General features: G+C 42.4%; 1 protein-coding gene across 1 annotated transcript in view; it reads left to right on the top strand.

The window, feature by feature from the left end:
* The window catches only part of APBB3 (amyloid beta precursor protein binding family B member 3), a 71760-nt gene that overhangs the window by 42401 nt on the left and 8963 nt on the right, over positions 1 to 20396 (top strand). Inside the window, 4 exon segments of the mRNA XM_033927615.1 lie at positions 4453 to 4567; positions 5973 to 6060; positions 8706 to 8789; positions 14961 to 15076. Coding sequence (XP_033783506.1) covers positions 4453 to 4567; positions 5973 to 6060; positions 8706 to 8789; positions 14961 to 15076 — 403 coding nt within the window.

Here is a 20396-nt window from a genome sequence, read left to right as displayed (position 1 = left end):
CGTGGGGAGCCGCACTGCTCCCAACGCTCATAGGAACTCAGTGAGCATCAGGAGCAGTGCGGGCCATTCAGTGCGGCTCTCTGCGCTAGAAACTGCTATCACAGTTTCGTAGAAGAGGGGGTGAGTGCAATTGATTACGGAGAATATCCTTATTTAAAGAGTCCTTAGAGTGCAGGGGGGTTATTACAAATCTCCTGTGTGTTCAGTACATTCTCTTTATTCTGCATTTAAAAATTAGATGTAGAAATATTTCTATATTAGATTCATATTACATATGGTGTATCACAAAAAAATTAAAGCGAGGATTAAAATAGCTTAGTCTAGATCAGTGTTCTTCAACATTTTTACACCTATGGACCGGCATACTACTAGGATTGAAATTTTTAAAAACCTCATCGCCGCCCCGTCCCCACGATCTCGGTTCCGCAAACCATCTGATCCCTTCCGCACAAGCCTCAAATAGTTATGATTTTATATTGAACATATTTTATTAAAGTATAAAAATAATAATTTTGTGGACTGGCAAACTACTAAGACTGAAATTTTTCAAAACCCCATCACCGCACCGTCCCCGCGAGCTCAGTTCCGCAAACCATCTGATCCCATCCGCACAAGCCCCAAATAGTTATGATTTTATATTGAACATATTTTATTAAAGTATAAAAAGAAACAATATTCTGTACAATTGTCATTTTATAAATACATATAATACAGGGCATGGATCAACAAAACCCCCGTCTCTCCTCCCCTTCACATATATCCCCTCTACTATCAAGAAAACTATGTTATTTACGTGGAAAAATGATATCATATCTAAATCATCATTTATGCTTGAAAATAACCCAATAGAATCTGTATCATCTATAAGAATCCTAGGTGTAATCGTTGACACGAATCTATCTTTCCACGATCACATAAGCCAAACGGTTAAATCCTGTCTCTATAAATTACGCCTAATACGATCTATTTCATCTTTTCTAGAACCAAAATCTATCAATATTCTGATCCACTCTATGATAATTTCAAAATTAGACTATTGTAATTCTTTACTGTATAACATATCTCAAAAAGAAAAGAAAAGACTTCAAATAATCCAAAACACTGCCATAAAACTTATACACAAAGGAAAAAAATACGATCATGTTACTCCTCTTCTTATCAAGTCGCACTGGCTACCCATCAACCACCGGATAACATTTAAAATAGCTTTCTTAGTATTCAAGGTATTATTGTTCAATACGCCATTATTCATATCTAGAATGATAACCCCTTATTGTACAACTCGACTCCTTCGATCTTCCCAGCAAGACTTATTATCGGTCCCCTCACTAAAAATTGTTGGAACAAGGAGAAATGATATGTTCTCTGTACTAGCTCCCCAACTCTGGAACACCCTGCCTTTTTTTATCAGAAAGGAAAAAGATCTTATTTCTTTTAAAAAATTGTTGAAAACTTTTTTATTCAACGATGCTTTTAATGATTAATTTCCTATCTTTTTTTTTTTTTTTTTTTTTTTTTTTTTTTTTTTTTTGTTTTTGTTTTTATTCAATGATGTTTTTAATGACCAATTTCTTTCCTTTTCTCCCTCTTTTTATTGTCTTTCCCTTCCTTATGTTCTTTCCTTTATTAAGAGAAACAATGTAATCCTTTCCTTCCCTCCCCCTGTTATGTTTTGTTAAGTGCTAGGTAAAGAGAAAATTCTCTTCATTTTATTTAATTTAATTATTAATAATTGTTTATGTTGAGGTATCAGATGTTTTATATTACTAGTATGATAATATGTTTTTATAACTTGTATTTCATTGTACATCGCCTAGAAAGTTTTTATAGGCGATTTATCAAAATAAACCTGAACTTGAACTTGAACTTGAAAACTGAATAAGCCAAATTATTACAGAATGCTACACAAATATGCTAACATAATACCGCAGTCACACCTGGCAGGAATGGTGTTAGGAGGAGTGCAACTATGGCAACTGCCCCCTGGTCAGAGAGAGCCCTAAGCCAGCTGGAAGCTAAAGAAGTACTGCCTGGGCTTTGCACTCCCCAGTTATATCTAACATCAGCTCTAGCAGGATACATATTTCAAATCTGATATATTCTAATCACAAGATAGAAATAAAATTATTTCTTTCTACCTTTTGTCATCTCTGGTTTCTGCTTTCATCGTCTTTTCACTCTCTTCCATCAGCGTCTGCCCTCTGTCTCTTCAATCCAGCATCTGCCCCTTCCATCCACTGTCTGCCCTCTCCCCCTTCCATATGTATCTGCCTTCTTTCTAAGCCTCTCTCCCCTTTCCAGCCAACCTGTGCCCCCTCTCTCCTTTTTACATGATTCATTCTGCTATCTTCACTTTTATCTCTCCTAACCAGATCTAGCATCTTTGTCCATCTCTCCTTATTTCTCATCTGACCCCCTTCCCAGCATCAATCGCTCTCTACTTTCTCATTCCTCTGTCTCTCCCCTTTCCCTCATCTGATCTCTCCATTCCTTCCTGACTCCTTCCCCTCCTCTAATCTCCCTGCCAACTGTTTCCTTCCAATTTTCCTCCTCCCCTGTCCAGCAGTACCCCTTCTCTCTTTCCTCCTCCCCTTATCCAACAGTAACTCTCTTCCCTTCCCTTTCCCTTTCCCTTCTCCCCTGTCAGCAGTACCCCCTTCCCCTCCCTTGTCCAGGAGTACCCCTTCTCCCTTTCCTCCTCCCCTTATTCAACAGTAACCCTCTTCCCTTCCTTTCTCCCCTGTCAGCAGTACCCCCCTTCCCCTCCCTTTTCCAGGAGTACCCCTTTTCCCTTCCCGCCTTCCCTCTCCAGCAAATGTTTCCTCTATGTAGGCTAGCGGCAGCTCTGTGTGCTTTTAACTTTGGCACACAGCTGCCTCTAAGCAGTAGTTTAGCCACGGTTTCATGAGGCAGTCTCAGGGCTTTTGGTAGGCCGGCCCACATCGCATCATCAAAGCAGACCGGCCTAGCAAAGGCCCCAAGGCTGTTCTTATGAAACCGCAGCTAAACTACTGCTTAGGGGCAGCTATGTGTCGAAGTTAAAAGCACATAGAGCTGCTGCTGCTGGTCTGGGGGTGCGGAGACAAAGGCAGGAGCAGGAAGCATACGCGGCAGGAGTCCCGGCATAGCGATGGCATCAGGAAGTTGCATGTCAGCTGACTCCGGCACTTTTTGTTGCGGTGGGGACCCGAATCTGTCACGGACCGGCAAGATTTTTTTGCGGCTCAGCACCGGTCCGCGGACCGGCGGTTGAAGAACACTGGTCTAGATAGTGGAAGGGATCCAAGGAAACTAATCAAACAGTAAAGGACATAGCTTATATCAGATCTTTGACTACAATATAAAAATTAACATCACTAACCTTGTTCCTGCTAACCATGCATCGCTAACCTCGTTCCTGCTTTTCTTTATTTTCTTCCATGCTGCTCTGTGCAGAGACAGGTAAAATGCTCTGTTTGCATAAGGATTAAAAACAGGCCTTTTATTTTTTAGCAGCATTAAGTTCAAGTTCAGTTTATTTGGTATACCAGAAATATAAAACCGAGGATAAAATCTCAGTGCTTTCCAATATAAAATAATATTTATAAAAAATAAAAAAAGGGAGGGAAGACAGACAAAACTATCAAAATTGGAGACATAAGGGAAGGAGAAGAATGGGTTGGTTACAATAAAAACAAAAGAGTGGGGAAAGGGAAGGAACGAAACATAGAAGGCAGCGCTAGGTGTGTTTGATTTCCGCCCATGCTTGTTTGATTGCTGCCCATACATATGGGAATTTGATGGAAATGCTGAAAGAAGGTAAATTTCCTACAGATTATGTCTGGAGACCAAAGAGAACATTCAGGGGTCCTTTTACTAAGCTGTGCTAACTGATTTAGCAGATGCTAAAGATTAGCGCGCACTAAATGCTAAGGCGCCCGAAGAACATAATGGGCGCCTTTGCATTTATCGTGTGCTAAATGGATTAGCGCGCCTTCGTAAAAGGACCCCCTCAGTACAGAAAATTACCGGGGAGTTATAAGCAAAATGCTGGAGAAAGGTAATGTGCCTCAACTGCCTAGTTAGGCCCTCTTTTTCTAAGGTGCACTAAGGGCTCCTTTTACTACGCTGCGACAGCGTTTTTAGCGCACGTAGGATTTTAGTGTGCGCTAAACCCGCGCTACGCGGCTAGAACTAAGGTCTAGTGCGTGTGGCAATTCAGCGCGCGCTAAAACCGTTATCGCAGCTTAGTACAAGGAGCCCTAAGTGTTTTAGCGCCCGTTTAGCACGTGCTAAATCAACGCGTCCATAGGACAACAGGCACGTGTTAGCATTTAGCGTGTGATGAGCGCGCGCTAAAATTTACCGCGCACTAAAAAGCATAGCACACCTTAGTACAAGAGGGGGGTAAGTGTTGAGAATAAGCTACAATGTAGCAGATTATGAGCATTCTCTTCTGTGTTTTGCTTTCAGGGATTTTGCCTTTGTAGCCAATGATAAAGACACCTGTATGCTAAAGTGCCATGTTTTTCGCTGTGATGTCCCTGCTAAAGCCATTGGCAGGGCTCTGCATGAGATGTGCTCAAAGGTAGAGAACAATTCTTTATTTATTTGACTTATATCCCACCTAAAAGCCTAAGCGGGCTACAGAAATGCATGCATAAAATACAAAATAAAATCAGTAGCATGAAATAAACTGTACCTGCAATTACTGCATTTTAATGTCTTCAGATCCAGTGGCACAGGATTCCATTCAAAATGGTCTCTTCCATTATGAAAGCATTTAAAAAATCTTTGGAAATACAGTCCCAGCAGATTTAGAAATGCACTCATTTCCTACATTTTTTTAAAATCCCTCTCCCAGCCACCTTGCAGCCTCCAGTACTAAGGTTGGTGGGAGAGAGAACTTAATTTAAAGTAAATTCTGTTTTTGCTAAGGAAAGAATTGTCAAACAGCAATACAAAAGCACATGAAATTACATTCACAACAAACAGCAGAACAACCAACCCCCAACACCCCTCTCCTAGTTTGTGTGTTCTGCTCAAGAAGGAAGGTAGAGAGCCTTTTTACAGTCCACCAAAGCACTAAGGGCCAATTCTATGAAGTGACATCTAGAGGTAGGCACCACTTACACATGTCAAAATATCATGAAATTGACAATTAGGTGCACATATACACTAGGAATTATCCCAACACCCCTCTCCTAGTAGAATGTTTGTTACAAAAGGTTGTGTTCTGCTCAAGAAGGAAGGTAGAGAGCCTTTTACAGTCCACCAAAGCACTAAGGGCCAATTCTATGAAGTGACATCTAGAGGTAGGCACCATTTACACATGTCAAAATATCATGAAATTGACAATTAGGTGCACATATACACTAGGAATTATTCTATAAGATAACAACTAACTACTATAGTCCCTAAATGCCAAGGGGAATAGAGATGGATGGAGCATGGATGGGCCTTAGGTGTGCCTTCCAGTAAGACATTATAGACTACACATGTCACTTAGGCGTGCCAGCTTATGCCTGCCATTGACCACTCCCCAATACCTTCTCGATTCCCCAAAGCAACCTCATCTACTCTTTATCTCCTTTAGGAATTACCAGATATCTTCTTCATGTAGTACCTTTTTTGTAATCCGCCTTGAATCGCAAGGCATTGGTGGAATAGAAATCTCTAATGTAATGTAATGTAAGAATGTAAGAAGGTGTACCTACACATGAGTGTTCCAAGGCCAACCTTAAACTACTATTCTATCATGGAATCTTGGTTCCAAGACACCATTTTAGAATTAGAACTAAGCTCATGGCATTGGGATACCTAGACTAAGACACCAATTTATAGAATTTCTCTTTAAAATTATTGTCGCGTGTATATTTTCACCAGGTCATTAAGAACAGTGAATGAAAAGCAAACCAGAACCTCTTAACATAAACTGGTCATTTCCTAACATGGACTGATGGGGTTTGTTTGTTTTTTTTGTGTGTGTGTAGATTATGGCAGAGAGAGCAACGACAAGTAACAGCCTCACTCAATCTGTCACCCTAGAGAGCATTTCTCCCGAAGATCTACCTCTACAAGGTATTCAAACACTGGCCTTTCTTACAGCAGTTAATTTCTAAGCCATAAAAACTCTCGAGCTCTCTATATGATGAAGCCAATAGGGCAACAAATATATTGAATTTTTGTGCAGTCAACAGTTTCAGGAAACTTATAAAAATTTTTTGCTAAGAATAATTTTCCCTTTGAGACTAATGGAACCGATGATAGTCTGCATGTTGGTTACCCTTCTTGATTAGCTCTAAAGGGTTAACCGTAGACACTTGAGATCCTGGGTCTTGTAGTAAAGATTACTATTGGTACCACTCTTTAGCAAAAGCGTGATATTCAGAGGTGTTCTTGTAATAATATAGCATAAAATTTTATTTATGAATCGCAGATACCTCGCAGTTCGATGGAATTTACAAATGATAAAAGCAGCACCATAACTGTTGAATTTACAATCAATTAAAATCATACAATAATCATTTTCTGAATTTACTAAACAAATAAGTTTTCATTAGTTTTCTAAAATGCATGTAAGCGAATAATAGTCAAATTAACGGCTGAATTATAGACTCCCATTTGGCCACTTGGTAGGAAAGTAGATTGGTTAAGTATCTAAATAACTTTGATGTTTAAATTCTGCTTGGCACTGGGCAATTTGACAAGTTGATCCAATGCTTCCCTAATTATTATTATTATTATTATTATTTTATTTATATACAGCCAAAGCCGTAGTAGTTCGAGGCGGTTTACAATAAAGAAGGGCTGGACAATCAGCGAATAGTTACAAACAGTGAATACAGATACAACAAAGAATCAGCGAATACGGTTTACAACAGAGAAGGGCAGGTCAATCAGCGAGATGTTACAGTCAGCGAATACAGATACAATAAATATGCGTGTGCGGGGGAACGGGCGAAATAGGGACAAAAGTGGGTGGGCAGGGCGAAGGGTAGGGAAAGAGAACTTGGGGAGCAGGGGAGGGAGGGAGGGCTAGGTTGAAGTTCGGTTGAATAGGCTAGTTTTTAATCATTTCTTGAAGTTTAGGTAAGATGAGGAGTGCGAGATAATTCTGCTCAGCCAGTCATTTAGATGACCTGCTTGGAAGGCAAGTGTTCTGTTTAGGTGACTTTTGTATCGACAGGCCTTTAGAGTTGGGTGGCTGAAGAGGTGGGCTCTGCGGGTGGGCAGTTTAAGGAGAAATGGGGAACCCAGTATAATGGGGCCAAACCAAGAATGGATTTGAAACAGATACAGGCAAACTTGAAATGTCTCCATTAATAAGCGTGCAACTAATGATCTTCTGTGTAGACAATTAAACTGATAAGAAGTCTTTTTTAAATTGATATCTATATTGCCCTCCACAATAGACGTTGAGCATCGCTCCTTAGTCTTACATGGCAACAATATAAGGAAAGCCAATAGGAGATTTTGTACTCCAATTTTTCTCTCTACTTTTTCATACTGTAACTGGCCACCTTTTACTAAACCAGGATAGTTGCAAATTTAACATGGCAGCTCCTGGAGGTTTCCCCCAGAATTTTCTATTGCACATCATGTGTTAACGCATGGTATCTACTTCCAGTTAATGCAAAAGCATTTAAGGGCAAATTCTATAAGAAGCGTCCAACAGTTAGGTGCCTAATTAGGTGCTGTTCAGCGTGATTCAAGTAAAATTGGGCGCCGTTTAATGAATTACGCTGAGCAGAAGCTATTTTGGAGGCGCCCAAGAAATAGGCCAGCTCTAGGCACAACTAAAAGTTAGGCGCCTATCTGAGTGCTTAGGCACGCTTAAGAGCAGCGATTGGACGTACCTATAATTGATTGAACCCTTTCGAATAGCAATCACAGCTGACCCCTTAGGTAGGCCCATGTCGAGTTCTTTCTAATAAAGATTCCCCTCTACATCAGCTCCTGAGGCCTATATGCTTTTTCCCTGTATTGTACTAATGCAATAGTGCACATTAGTTAACTCTCTTTTCATTCAGCCTTCCAGTAGACTGAAACATCTTGTTTACTACGAAACTTATTTATCAAAGCTTATTTTCTAATGCAATTTCTGAATGCACAGTTCCTTGGCTTTTTCATTTTATGCCTCCAATGATCACAATTATAGGCCACATCCAAGCATAAAGTAACTCTGAAAAAGCTAACGGCCTCTTTTACAAAGCCGCACTGCGCTAACGGCCCTGAAGCCCATAGAGATTTTGCCATGCGGCTTTGTAAAAGAGGCCATAAGTTCCAAGTACCTGAGAAATCTGAGACTACTTCCAAAACCTGAAACCACAGACTCTTTGAGATCTTTTAGAAATCTTGTTGTTTTTTTTCTCAGTACTACCTTTCAAATCATCATTCTGCATATTCAGAATTATGACTTCCCGAAATCTCCAGTTTAAAACATTTATATATTGATTCCATAATATCTCTAACTTTGTCCACCTGAAAGACAGTTTCTTATGTACGGTTTACTGATTTTCATCCTTACTGGCCTAAGGTTTGCCTTTGACACATTGAACCCTACTTTTATTTACATTTCTGTACAGCAGAAGAAACATGAATTTTGATCTTCAATTAGTTGACTGATTTATAAAGGCTATTATGCAAGTCTCTTGTGCATAAAGGTTTGAGGTTTCAGTGGGATAATGGAAAATTGACTCACTCATATTCAATGTCTTCTTTAGTTGATATTCTGGATGCTGTAAGACAGTCTGTTCAGAAATACGAAGCTTTTTATGTAGGCACTCTACCGGTGTCAAAACCAATGGGTAAGTGAGTTTTTTGGCTTTCTACATGTTAAATGCTCCCACGCTGTAAGCAAACTTAGCTCCAAACAACAAACCATCACTTTCTCTGTCTCCACTAATAAGGAAGTTAATACAGTGGTACCTTGGATTACGAGCATAGTCCGTTCCAGGAGCATGCTCGTAATCCAAAATGCTCATTTATCAAAGCGAGTTTCCCCATAGGAAATAATGGAAACTCGCTTTGATGCGTTCCCCCCCCCCCCCTGAGAACCGGCATTGCTCCCCTCGAAGGCCCCCCTGCGATCAGGCACCCCCCCCCCTGCGATCCGGCACCTCCCCTGCCTCGAACCGGCACCCCCCCCCGCCACGATCCGACCCCCCCCGACACGATTGGGCACCCCCCCGACACGATCTGACATCCCCCCGACACAATTGGGCACCCCCCCTGCCGCTTCTTACCCTCATCTGGGCACTCGTGAAGATTGGCCTACTCGTCTGCTGGGCCTTGAGCATCTGAGCATGCTCAAGGCCCAGCAGACGAGTAGGCCGATCTTCAAGAATGCCCAGATGAGGGTAAGAAGCGGCGGGGGGGGGGTGCCCAATCGTGTCGGGGGTTGCCGGATCGCAGGGGGGGTGCCGGATTGCGGGGGGGGGGGGGGGGTGCTCGTAAATCGAGCCATGCTCGGTTTCCGAGGCACCGATTTTGCAAATGTTTTGCTCGTCTTGCAAAACACTCGCATTCGTAAACCGAGGTACCACTGTATAACATTTACTTCTATTTATTATGGTGATAAACTATAACTTATAATCTTAGAGTACTCTGAATATAAATGCCGTACACATGCAGTCACATTATTATGATTATATTGGTCTTACAAATCTGCTGGCTTTCTTCATAAAGTGCCAACTTCACTTGCAACAGCGCTTCCTTTCTCCTCAATTCTATAGTGCAAAAGAGAAAACTCTTTTAAGGCAGGTTTTTGGAGACCATAGAGCAAAGGTGAGGATATTCCTGAAGAAAGTGTCTCGCTATTGTGGACTAGGAGTGGATGGATGACCCTAGTAGGAGTAGAGGAGTGGCCTAGTGGTTAGAGCTGCTGCCTTAGCTCCCTGAGGCTCTGGATTCAATCCTAATGCCGCTCCTTGTGACCCCCCCCCCATCAAGCCATTTAAACCTCCATTGCCCCAGGCACCATAGTTAGATTGAGCCCACCGGAACAGATAGGGAAAATGCTTAGAGTACCTGACTACTATTCATTGGGTGAATGTCTTCATAAAGGCGGTTAATAAATCTAAATACTGTGGAACCTTGGTTTATGAGCATAATTTGTTCCAGAATCATGCTCATAAACCAATTCACTCGTATATCAAAGCGAGTTTCCCCATAGGAAGTAAGGGAAACTGGCTTGATTTGTTCCCCTTACCCCCCAACCCCTGAAGCCACCGGCACTGCTCCACACCCCCCCACGATCCGGCATCCCCCACTCAGCCACCCACCCAACCAAACCCTGATCTGGCACTGGCACCGGCACCAAAGCACCGAACATGCCGGTGATGGTGCCCGAAGATCCTCCCTCTTGCTTGGGCTGGACCTTGAGCATCTGCTCATGCTCAAGGCCTTCTAGTTCTCGCTCTCTCCGAGAATCTCTGAGCATAGATTCCTATGAGCATTGGAGCTGTTACCGCTGCAGCCGGCACCAAAAACTGCACTATGCTTTTGCAAAAAAAGGGAGGGGGAGGGAAAGGATAATAAATTACAATAATCCAGAATTGGAGGAATCATTGTATGTATTACAGACTGAACATTATCAAATGACAAGAAATCCTATAATCTCCTCAGTAATCTCAGTTGAAAAAAGGCTTTCTTGACAACACCCTTTATCTGTAATTTCAAAGACAAGGAGGAGTCCAAAATTACTCCTAAGTATTTACATGCCTTATGAATGGGAATACAGTCATCACCAAGATCATTTTCTGAAGGGCAACCTAGGGTGGATCATTACCTGCTAATAACAAAAAATGAGACTTGGTAATAGAGTACTCCCCCAATATTCACGGGGGTTCTGTTCCAGGAACCCCCGCGAATGTTGAAAAACCATGAATAACGGTTTTTAGGCAGGGGAGACAGGAGAGGACAGCTGGAGAAGCAGGAGAGGGCAGCCGGAGTGCCGGCGAGTGAAGGAAATCACTTGTGGTATGCGCCGACCGCCTCTTCCGGTACTAAAGTCGGGCTTCACCAATCAGGAGCTGCTTAGATAATCTTGATAGGCGGTATATAAAAACCTAATAAACTTGAAACTTATAACATATCGCGAGTGATTTCCTTCACTCGCCGGCGTTCCAGCTGCCCTCTTCTGCATCCCCTTCACAGTCGGAAAATACCGTGAATTACCGGGACCGCAAACTGCGGACCGCAAATGACTGGGGGGAGCACTGTACACTTCCCCCTCCAAATCCACGGTTTCAGCATCCACAGATTCGGTTATTCACGATTTTAGATCAAAAAACCCATTTTAAGTTTTCAGGCTATTTTAAGCCCTGTAAGCCCCCCCCCCCCCCCTTTAAACCTTACCTGGTGTTCTAGCGGGTTTTCGGGGCAGGAGCGATCTTCCCATGCTCCTGCCTCATGCAAGATCGCTCATAGGAAGTGGCTTGAGAGACTATGGGAGCTCAAGGCAGCCATTTCCTGTGAGCGATCTGCACAGGGCAAGAGCGTGGGAAGATTGCTCCTGCCCCAAAAACCCGCTAGACCACCAGGTAAGGCTTAAGGGGGAGCTTACAGGGCTTAAAATAGCTGGGGGGAAGCGAGGGTTAGGGGCAGAACCGGCCCGAATATTATTCACGTTTTTTTAATATTCGCAGGCCGGCTCTGCCCCTAACCCCCGTGGATACGGAAGGAGAAGTGTATTCAGTTTCAAATGATTAACCATCTAATTATTGAACGTTTGAAGACATACTTTAAGAAATTTTATCACATCAAGTATTGAATTCTCAATAGGAAATAAAATTGGATATAATCAGCATATATATAAGAACATAAGAATAGCCTTACTGGGTCAGACCAATGGTCCATCAAGCCCAGCCAATCCAGATCCCTAGTACCTGGCCAAAACCCAAGAAGTAGCAACATTCCATTCAGAATCCTAAAGAATAGCAAGGTTCTAGATTCCCATAGAGTAACAAAAGATTCCAGAACCCCAAACAGTAGCAACATTCCATGCTACAGATCCAGGGCAAGCAGTGGCTTCCTCCATGTCTTCCTCAATAATAGACTATGGGCTTTTCCTCCAGGAAATTGTCCAAACCTTTTTTAAAGTCAGCTACTCTATCCGCTCTTACCACAACCTCTGGCAATGCGTTCCAGAGCTTAACTATTCTCTGAATGAAAAAAATATTTTCTCCTCTTGGTTTTATAAATATTTCCCATCATCGAGTGTCGCCTAGTCTTTGTAATTTTAGACAGAGAAAAATCGATCCACTTGTACCCGTTCTACTCCACTCAGGATTTTGTAGAGTTCAATCATATCTTCCCTCAGCCATCTCTTTTCCAAGCTGAAGAGCCCTAACCTTACATGAAGCTGCACAAGAGGAACAAAGAGGAAGCAAATAAATATTAAACAATGCAGCTGACAGGGCAGATCCCTGCAGAGCACCAACAGATGTTGACTTCCATTCTGAGCATTCAGACCCCTTTTGAACACGGAAACACCGATCACTTTAAAAAAGACCTAAGTCATTCCAAAATCATCTCCTGTATTCCAGGGGACTTCAGTTGTTCCAAGAAAATCTTGTGATGTATTGTATCAAAGGCAAATCAAAGAAACAATTGACTACAAAGTTTTAATCCCACTTAGAATAAACACCGGTGTCTATATCCGATACTAATGTAAAGACTTCATTATGGGTAAACCAAACATATTGTTTTTTTGGTTTCTTTACCCCAGGCAGACAATTCAAAGGTAACTAGCACCAGACAATAAGCCTAGATAAGTCCTGCCCCATACATCATTAAGTCTTATTTAATTTAAATCTTTTTGAATATTGATAATAAAATATCTGTTACCGAAACTTTTTCTCAAAAAAGACACATGGAAGGGCATAATAGAAAGGGACGTCTAAGTCCGTTTACGTCCATCTCGCAAGTCGTCCAAAGTAAAAAACAGCTTAAGACACATTTTCAAAAGATACGTCCAACTTTTTTTTCATTTCGAAAATCGTCTACTTATACGTCCTGCCGATCTGATCGTCCAAGCCACTAAATCGCCCATCTTTATACCACATTTTCATCCAACTTTCCATCCAAGTCCAAAACGCCTAGAACAAGCCCTGTTGGACGTGGGAGAGGTCTGCAAAGTGATGGACTGCACACCCAGATATGCCACCTAAATAGTGGGGTACCTTACAGGGCACTGTTGTGAAGTTCACAAAAAGGGTGCCATGGCTTCTCCTCCCTACAGCTCCAATATAGGTTATGGTGGGCCTCCCAAACCACTTCCAGAATCCCCTAGACCCACTTATCTACCACCCCAATAGCCCTTATAGCTGCAGGAGCCACTTATATGCCAGTACAAAAGGGTTTGGGGGTATATAGGGCAGTGCACATGTTTAAGTATCAATGCAGTGATTACAGGGGCTTATGGGCATGAGTCCTTCTCTCTATGGGTCCCTAATCCACCCCCAAGATGACTAAAGCTGCCTCTGTGCTGGACGACTAGGCTTTCCTATGTCAGGCGGCCAGGTGATGATGGTCTGGAGGCTGAATTTTAAAGTTGTGATTAAAATTTTTATGGGGGTGGGGGGTCGTTGATCACTGGGGTGGTGTATGGGGGTCTGTTTTATGTGTTTTCAGTGCTTATCTGATGACTTTAGGTGGGTTTTTGTGACTTAAACAACGTCCAAGTTCCGTCTAGGCTCTGTTGTAAAACTTTCGGTTATACATACTGTACGACTAAGTCTAAGCCAGCCTTCGTCCCACCCAACTCCCGCCCTCGATACTCCTCCTGAAATGCCCCGTTTAGCTTTGGTCATTCAGCGGCTTAGGTCGTTTAGAAATACATCCAAAACCCAGTTTTATTATCGGCACTTAGACGTTTTTGAGAAATGTTCGTCCAAGTGGTGACTTAGGCCAGTTTTTGGACGTTTTTCTACTTCGATTATGAGCCCCACAGTGTTATTTTCAATGAGTAGGAGACAAATAAAGTTATACAGAGTTATGAATCCCCAAACTGTCCAATAATTTACCCAAATAATTTACTTAATGTGAAAAAATCATCTAAATGAATGTAATATGATGACTCTGTTATGACCATAAAAACGATCCAACTTATTATCTAAGTCCTATAGGAATTCTGTCACCACTCGACAGAGCTCCGTTTTGTCTTTTTCATCAGGAGCGGAGACAAATCAGTCTTTCAATGAAAACTTAGGCAGAAATAATCCTCTTTGTGCTTTCGGATGACAATAAATCCCAATGGTACATCCAGAGCTTGGCTCAATCAATGCTGGACTGGCAGCAGATATATCCAAAAACACTCTTCAGATACAGTATGCATTTTTCTGTTCCTGGAAGGCTCACAAGCAAAACAAAATCACAAAGAGCTGAAGTGGGATTTGAGCCTGGGTTCCCTAATTTTCAACCCACTGATCTAACCATTAAGTTACCCCTCTCCTCTGCATGTCTGGATGACGTATGGTCATTTTACAAAATGGATGTTCCGAAGCTGCCACACTGATGTCCATGTCCGTTGCTTTCCCCATTCATAATCTGAACATTTCAGTTTGTAAAATGGATGTTCATCCTGGACGTTTCTAGCACTTGAGTGTCCATTTCACATGCATTTGTAACAGGCTCTATCAGGCTTTTGGGTTGGCCAAAAGTACGTATACAGTGTTTCTTATTTCTTTTTATTTTACAGGTGTCGCGAATAACATTCATGTGAAGTTTTTTGTATCAGTCACATTATTTTGCTTTTACTTATTGTTCAGTACTGTATTGTAAAATAATAAGAAATAATGAATAAATACTGTATACCTACTTTTGACCCATGTGAGATGGATGTCCATTTGTGATACTAAATTGAACATCCATGTTCCAAATTGGATGCCCTTTCTAACAATACTGCTCCACTTGAATAGCTGAAGTTACTCTGTACAGAACGAAGAAAACATTCTTCCTTTTCCTTGCCTTTCCAGGAATGGATGTGCTGAATGAAACAATTGAAAGTTTAGTAGATAGCACAGCTAGAGAATACTGGAAGCCTGCTCTCATTGATGTGACTGATACTACAGTGTCTGTGCATCAGCCTGAGGTAATTCTCCCAATGTTCATTTAAAACATGATTGTTTTGTGTGACAAAGCTGTAATAAAGAGGCACATAGAAAAATGGTCTACCCAGACTTCCTATCCATGCCATCTGTTATTTCTTCCTCTCCCTTAGAGATCCAAAAATTCATCCAAATATCTTAACCCCTCCTCTTTTACCTCCAGAAGATTCACCTACCTTCAGATAACCTTCCCCCAAATTACCCACCTTAACACCTTCCAATTAAACAAATACCATAAATAGATTGTAACTCTAACTGCATTCCATATGTATTTTTCATACAGTTCTTCACTGTCAGTTTAATTTCCATCCTATAAGTTCACATAGAATTTTTCTTTTTTCAACCATCTTTATTTTCTCTTCTTTATTAATTTCCAGGTACTTTAGTTAGATTGTGAGCCTTCGGGACAGTAAGGGAATTTTTTAAGTACCTTCTTACTTCTCATTTATAATCTTAATGTATATTTTCTTCAAACCGCTTAGAACCTAACGGATGTAGCGGTATATAAGAAATAAATTACATTACATTACATTACATCCAATGTACTTGTCCCAAGCTGTCTTGAATTCAGATATATTTTTCATCTCCACCCCTTCCACAAGGAGACCATTCCATGAATTTACCACCCTTTCCAAGAAAAAAGTATTTTTTGAGGTCACTTCTGAGTCTGTCCCCTTTCACCGTCATCCTATGCTCCCTCATTCCAGAGCATCCTTTCAACTGCTAGAGGCTCATCTCCTGTGCATTTATGTCAAGTAGGTATTGAAAAGTAAATTAATGGAAACACTTTTAAAATAGAGTAAAGTCATGTTTCTGGAATTCAATGGATTATTATAGGACACAAGGCAATATGGATTCACTAGAGGCAGGTCTTGTCAGACAATCTGATCAATTAATGCTCCCTCATTCCAGAGCATCCTTTCAACTGATAGAGGCTCATCTCCTGTGCATTTATGTCAAGTAGGTATTGAAAAGTCTATCATATCTCCCCCTTCTCACGTCCTTCCTCCAAAGTATACACACTGAGATCTGTCCTCACACACTTTATAACGAAGACCACAACCATTTTAGTAGCTTTCCTCTAGATTGACTCCATCCTGGTTTTATCTTTTTGAAGGTGTGGTCTCCAGAAATGTACACAGTATTCTAAATGAGGTTTCACCAGAGCCTTTTAAAAGGGCATCATTACCTCCTTTTTCCTACTGACCATACCTCTCCCTATGCACCCTAGCTTTTACCCTTGCATTTTCTACTTTTACCCTTGCATTTTCTACTTCTTTGACCACCTTAAGATTATTCTAAACAAACCACTATTTATACTTATAGGCGCTCTAATTCAGGGGTGTCAAAGTCCCTCCTTGAGGGCCTCAATCCAGTCGGGTTTTCAGGATTTCCCCAATGAATATGCATGAGATCTATTAGCATACAATGAAAGCAGTGCATGCAAATATATCTCATACATATTCATTGGGGAAATCCTGAAAATCCGACTGGATTGTGGCCCTTGAGGAGGGACTTTGACACCCCTGCTGTAATTTCAATCTTTCAACTAACAATAGTGCCACTTTCATTCAAAATATAATTTTCTTCTATTGAATATTCAATTCATGACCAAATAACTGCTTTACATATATAGATAAATGTAAATAAATAATCATAAAGTGCTCAGTAGAACCATCATTGCACTTTATTGTTCCCTGCCTTCCACAAAGCATAGTGTGCAATGGCTTGAATGTTACTCAAAAAAATTGCTGATATTCCAATTACCTATATAGTTATTTTAAAATACAATCAAAAACATGTTTAGAACTGTACTTATCTTGTTATTCTTGTTGCCCTCTTGTGTTTAACTATCATGTCATACAACGCATTAAATTAATCCACCTTAAGATTACCACATACAATCATGCCCCAGTCCTGCTCTTCTGCGGATGGGCCATTTGGCCTTTATGTGCCATCAAGTTTCTCTGTTTCCTAAACCGTACTGTTCCCTCAGGGTTTTGCAGCCCAAATGTATGACCCTGCGTTTCTTAGCGTTAAATCTTAGCTGACAAATTCCAGACATTCTTCAAGATTCACTAGGTCCTTCTTCATGTTATCCACACCATCAGGGGTGCCTACCCTATTGCAGGTTTTGGTATCATCTGCAAAGAGGCAAGCCTTAGCAGACAGCCCTTCAACAATATTACTCACAAAAATGTTTAAAAGAACAGGCCCAGAAACCAAACCTGGCGGCACAACCACTGGTTCCTCCATTTACCACTGCCCACTATCACCTTCCACTCAACCAGCTCCTAACCCATCCGGTCACTTTGGGGCCCTTACTGAAGGTTTTGCTAAAATCTAAATACACCACATTTAGCACTCTCCTTCTATCCAACTCTCTAGACACCCAGTCAAAGAAATTGATCAGATTGTCTGACAAGACCTGCCTCTAGTGAATCCATATTGCCTTGTGTCCTATAATAATCCATTGAATTCCAGAAACATGACTTTACTCTATTTTAAAAGTGTTTCCATTAATTTACTTACTACAAAAGTCAGACTTACCACATCCACCCTTCTCCAGTCCTCTGGTACCACTCCTGACTCTAGAGAAGCATTGAAAAGGTCACCAGTGGAGCAGCCAGAAGTTCCCTAAGTTCCTTCAGTACCCTCAGATGTAGAACAATAACTCAGCAATCAAGAATTTCCTTAATGCCAGTGTTGGGATGGAGATTAGGTAGAGCCAGCTCTTAGCCAATTAGTGGCAATGTTCAGTTAAACAAATACATAAAGTTAGGACAACTTAAAGGCTGGCCTAACTTTATGCTCCATGTTAACTATAGGTCTGAATATTAGCCGGTGCCCAGCTAACTTCTGGGTCAGTGCACGTACCAGGATATTCAGTGCCAGGAGGCACACAGACTCTAGCATTGAACATTCAGGGTTAATTCAGCCTGTGGCAGGGAGTAACTTCAAGCCACTTGCCACCATGGCTTATTTTAAGTAGACGTTTCATTTCTCTCATAAGATAAACATAGATAACATCAAATTACTCTTTTTTCTTATAAAATGTATTTCATTGCTGCTCTGAGACAGTGATATAGCCAGACCTAGTATTATGGATGGGCTCTTCCACACCCCTCCCGAGGATATTTTTTAAAAAACAGGTTTTTATACCTAGCCAACATCTCTCCTTTGTCCTCCTATCTCTGAACCCTGTCCCGGTGACTGCAGCAATTCATTTCTGCTGCCAGTGCCGGCAGCCCCGCAAGCTTCTCTCTGCCGCATCCTGCCTTCACTGTCTGGTACCAGCAGCGAACATTAATTGTTGCAGGCACTGGGGACATGTGTAAAGTAGAGAATGACACGGGGAAAAAATCTGTCCCCGTCACCGCCCCGTCACCGGCCCACCATCCTCTGCACCGCCCCGTCACCGCCGTTCCCTTCACCGCCCCGTCACCGTCACCTCCATCCCTTTCACCGCCCCGTCACCGCCACTGCCATCCCATTCACCGCCCCGTCACCGTCCCCGCTGCATCCATATAAGCCTTAGTACTGTAATATGTAGCTTATTCCTTTCTTATAAATCAAAGTTCCTGCTGCTGAACTAGAGAAAGAGATGTTCAGCTGGCAGGGCTTTGTTTATACATTTTTATCAACACAACTAATATACTATTTTATCCTAAAGCAAAAAATGAATAAATAAATAAATATAATTTTTTTTTCTACCTTTGTTGTCTGGTTTCTGCTTTCCACATCTTCTCATTGAATTCCTTCCATCCACTGTGTGTCTTCTCTCTGCATCTTCCATTTGCTGTTACTGTGCCTCTCCCTTAACCCCCCCCCCCAATTGGTCTAGCACCCATCTTCCCTCCGCTCCCGCATAGTCTGGCATCTGTCTTCTTCCCACTCTGTCTTCCACATTTCCCTTGGGGGTCTGTTCCTCTCCACCCTCCTTCAATGTCTGTTCTATTCCTTTCCACCACCACCCTACCCTCCCTCCTTTACCATCTGTTCCTTTCTACTACCCTTCAGCTCCTCTCGCGTGGCCTATCTACCTTCCTTCCTCTTATTTTCATGGCACGTTACAATGTAATTTGTGCAAGCCACTGGAGCCTGCAAGCTCGGTCCCTGTCCCATCCCCACAAACCATCTCGCTTCTGTGCTCCTATTTTCTCCATTTCTAATATCTCCCCTATGTATCTGTCATTGCCCCCCCTGTGTCCATATACCATCCCCATGGCATGTCCCCTTTATGTCTCTGTCCCTATGCCCCATGCACATAATTTCCCCTCTTTCTGTTACCTTCCTGTGTCCAGATTTCCCCTATCTTCCTCTTCCATACCAGTGTGTCTCTTCTTTTCAACCCCATCTAGCTTTTTTCCCTCTTTCTTCCCCCCCCCCCTGCTTCTAGCATCTGGCTCACCTGCCAATCCTTCCCTTTCTTTCCTGCTGTGGGTTTTTCTTTCCGACTTCATCCCCTTGGCCCAGAATCATTTTCCCTTTCACTCCCTCCTTCCAATTTGAGCCGGGAACACTAGCGATCGCACGGTCCCCGCAGCCACTACCTGCCTGCCCAATCGATCCTAGTGTTTAGCCAGCTCTCTCCCTTCTCCTCACCTTAGTTTATAGGTTTTCTTTTTCGGCGACCTGCACGCTTTCCCAAAGAGCCGCGCATGCGCGGCTGCTCAGTGTTCAATCTTCTGCTCTGCTGCAACTTCCTGTTTCCGGTTGCGTCAGAGCAGAAGATCGAAACTGAGCAGCAGCGGGTGCGCGGCTCTCTGATAGCGTTCCGGTCGCCGAAAAAGAAAATCTACAAACTAAGGTGAGAAGAAGGGAGAGAGCTGGCTAAACACTAGAATCAATTGGGCAGGCGGGTGTGAGCTGCGGGGACCGCGCGATCCTTCATGCCTCACTGCAGGGACAAGACCATTCACCGCCCCGCGGGCGGTGAATGGCCTTGTCCCCGTCACCGCAGCGACTGATAGTTTTCTTCCCCGTTTTCGGCGGGTGACCCGCGGCTAAAATGCGGTGGCCGCGGGTAAACCGCCACCGTGTCATTCTCTAGTGTAAAGTACACTGGGAAGATTCAGAGTAGGAGGACAGGATACTGTAGAGGAGAGATGGGGGAGAGAATGTGGTGCCGCTGCTGGATGATCCTGTGCCCACTCAGGCCAACCTGTAGCTATGCCATTGCTCTGAGAGTGTTAAATGTGACTCCTCTTTATCCAAGCATGCAATCTGCTGTCGTTGGTATTCCAGGGATCTCAAAGTCCCTCCTTGAGGGCCGCAATCCAGTCGGGTTTTCAGGATTTCCCC

The sequence above is a fragment of the Geotrypetes seraphini genome, chromosome 18 (genome assembly GCF_902459505.1).
Source record: "Geotrypetes seraphini chromosome 18, aGeoSer1.1, whole genome shotgun sequence".
Classification (NCBI taxonomy): Eukaryota; Metazoa; Chordata; class Amphibia; order Gymnophiona; family Dermophiidae; genus Geotrypetes; species Geotrypetes seraphini.
This window is presented reverse-complemented; position numbering and strand designations above follow the sequence as displayed.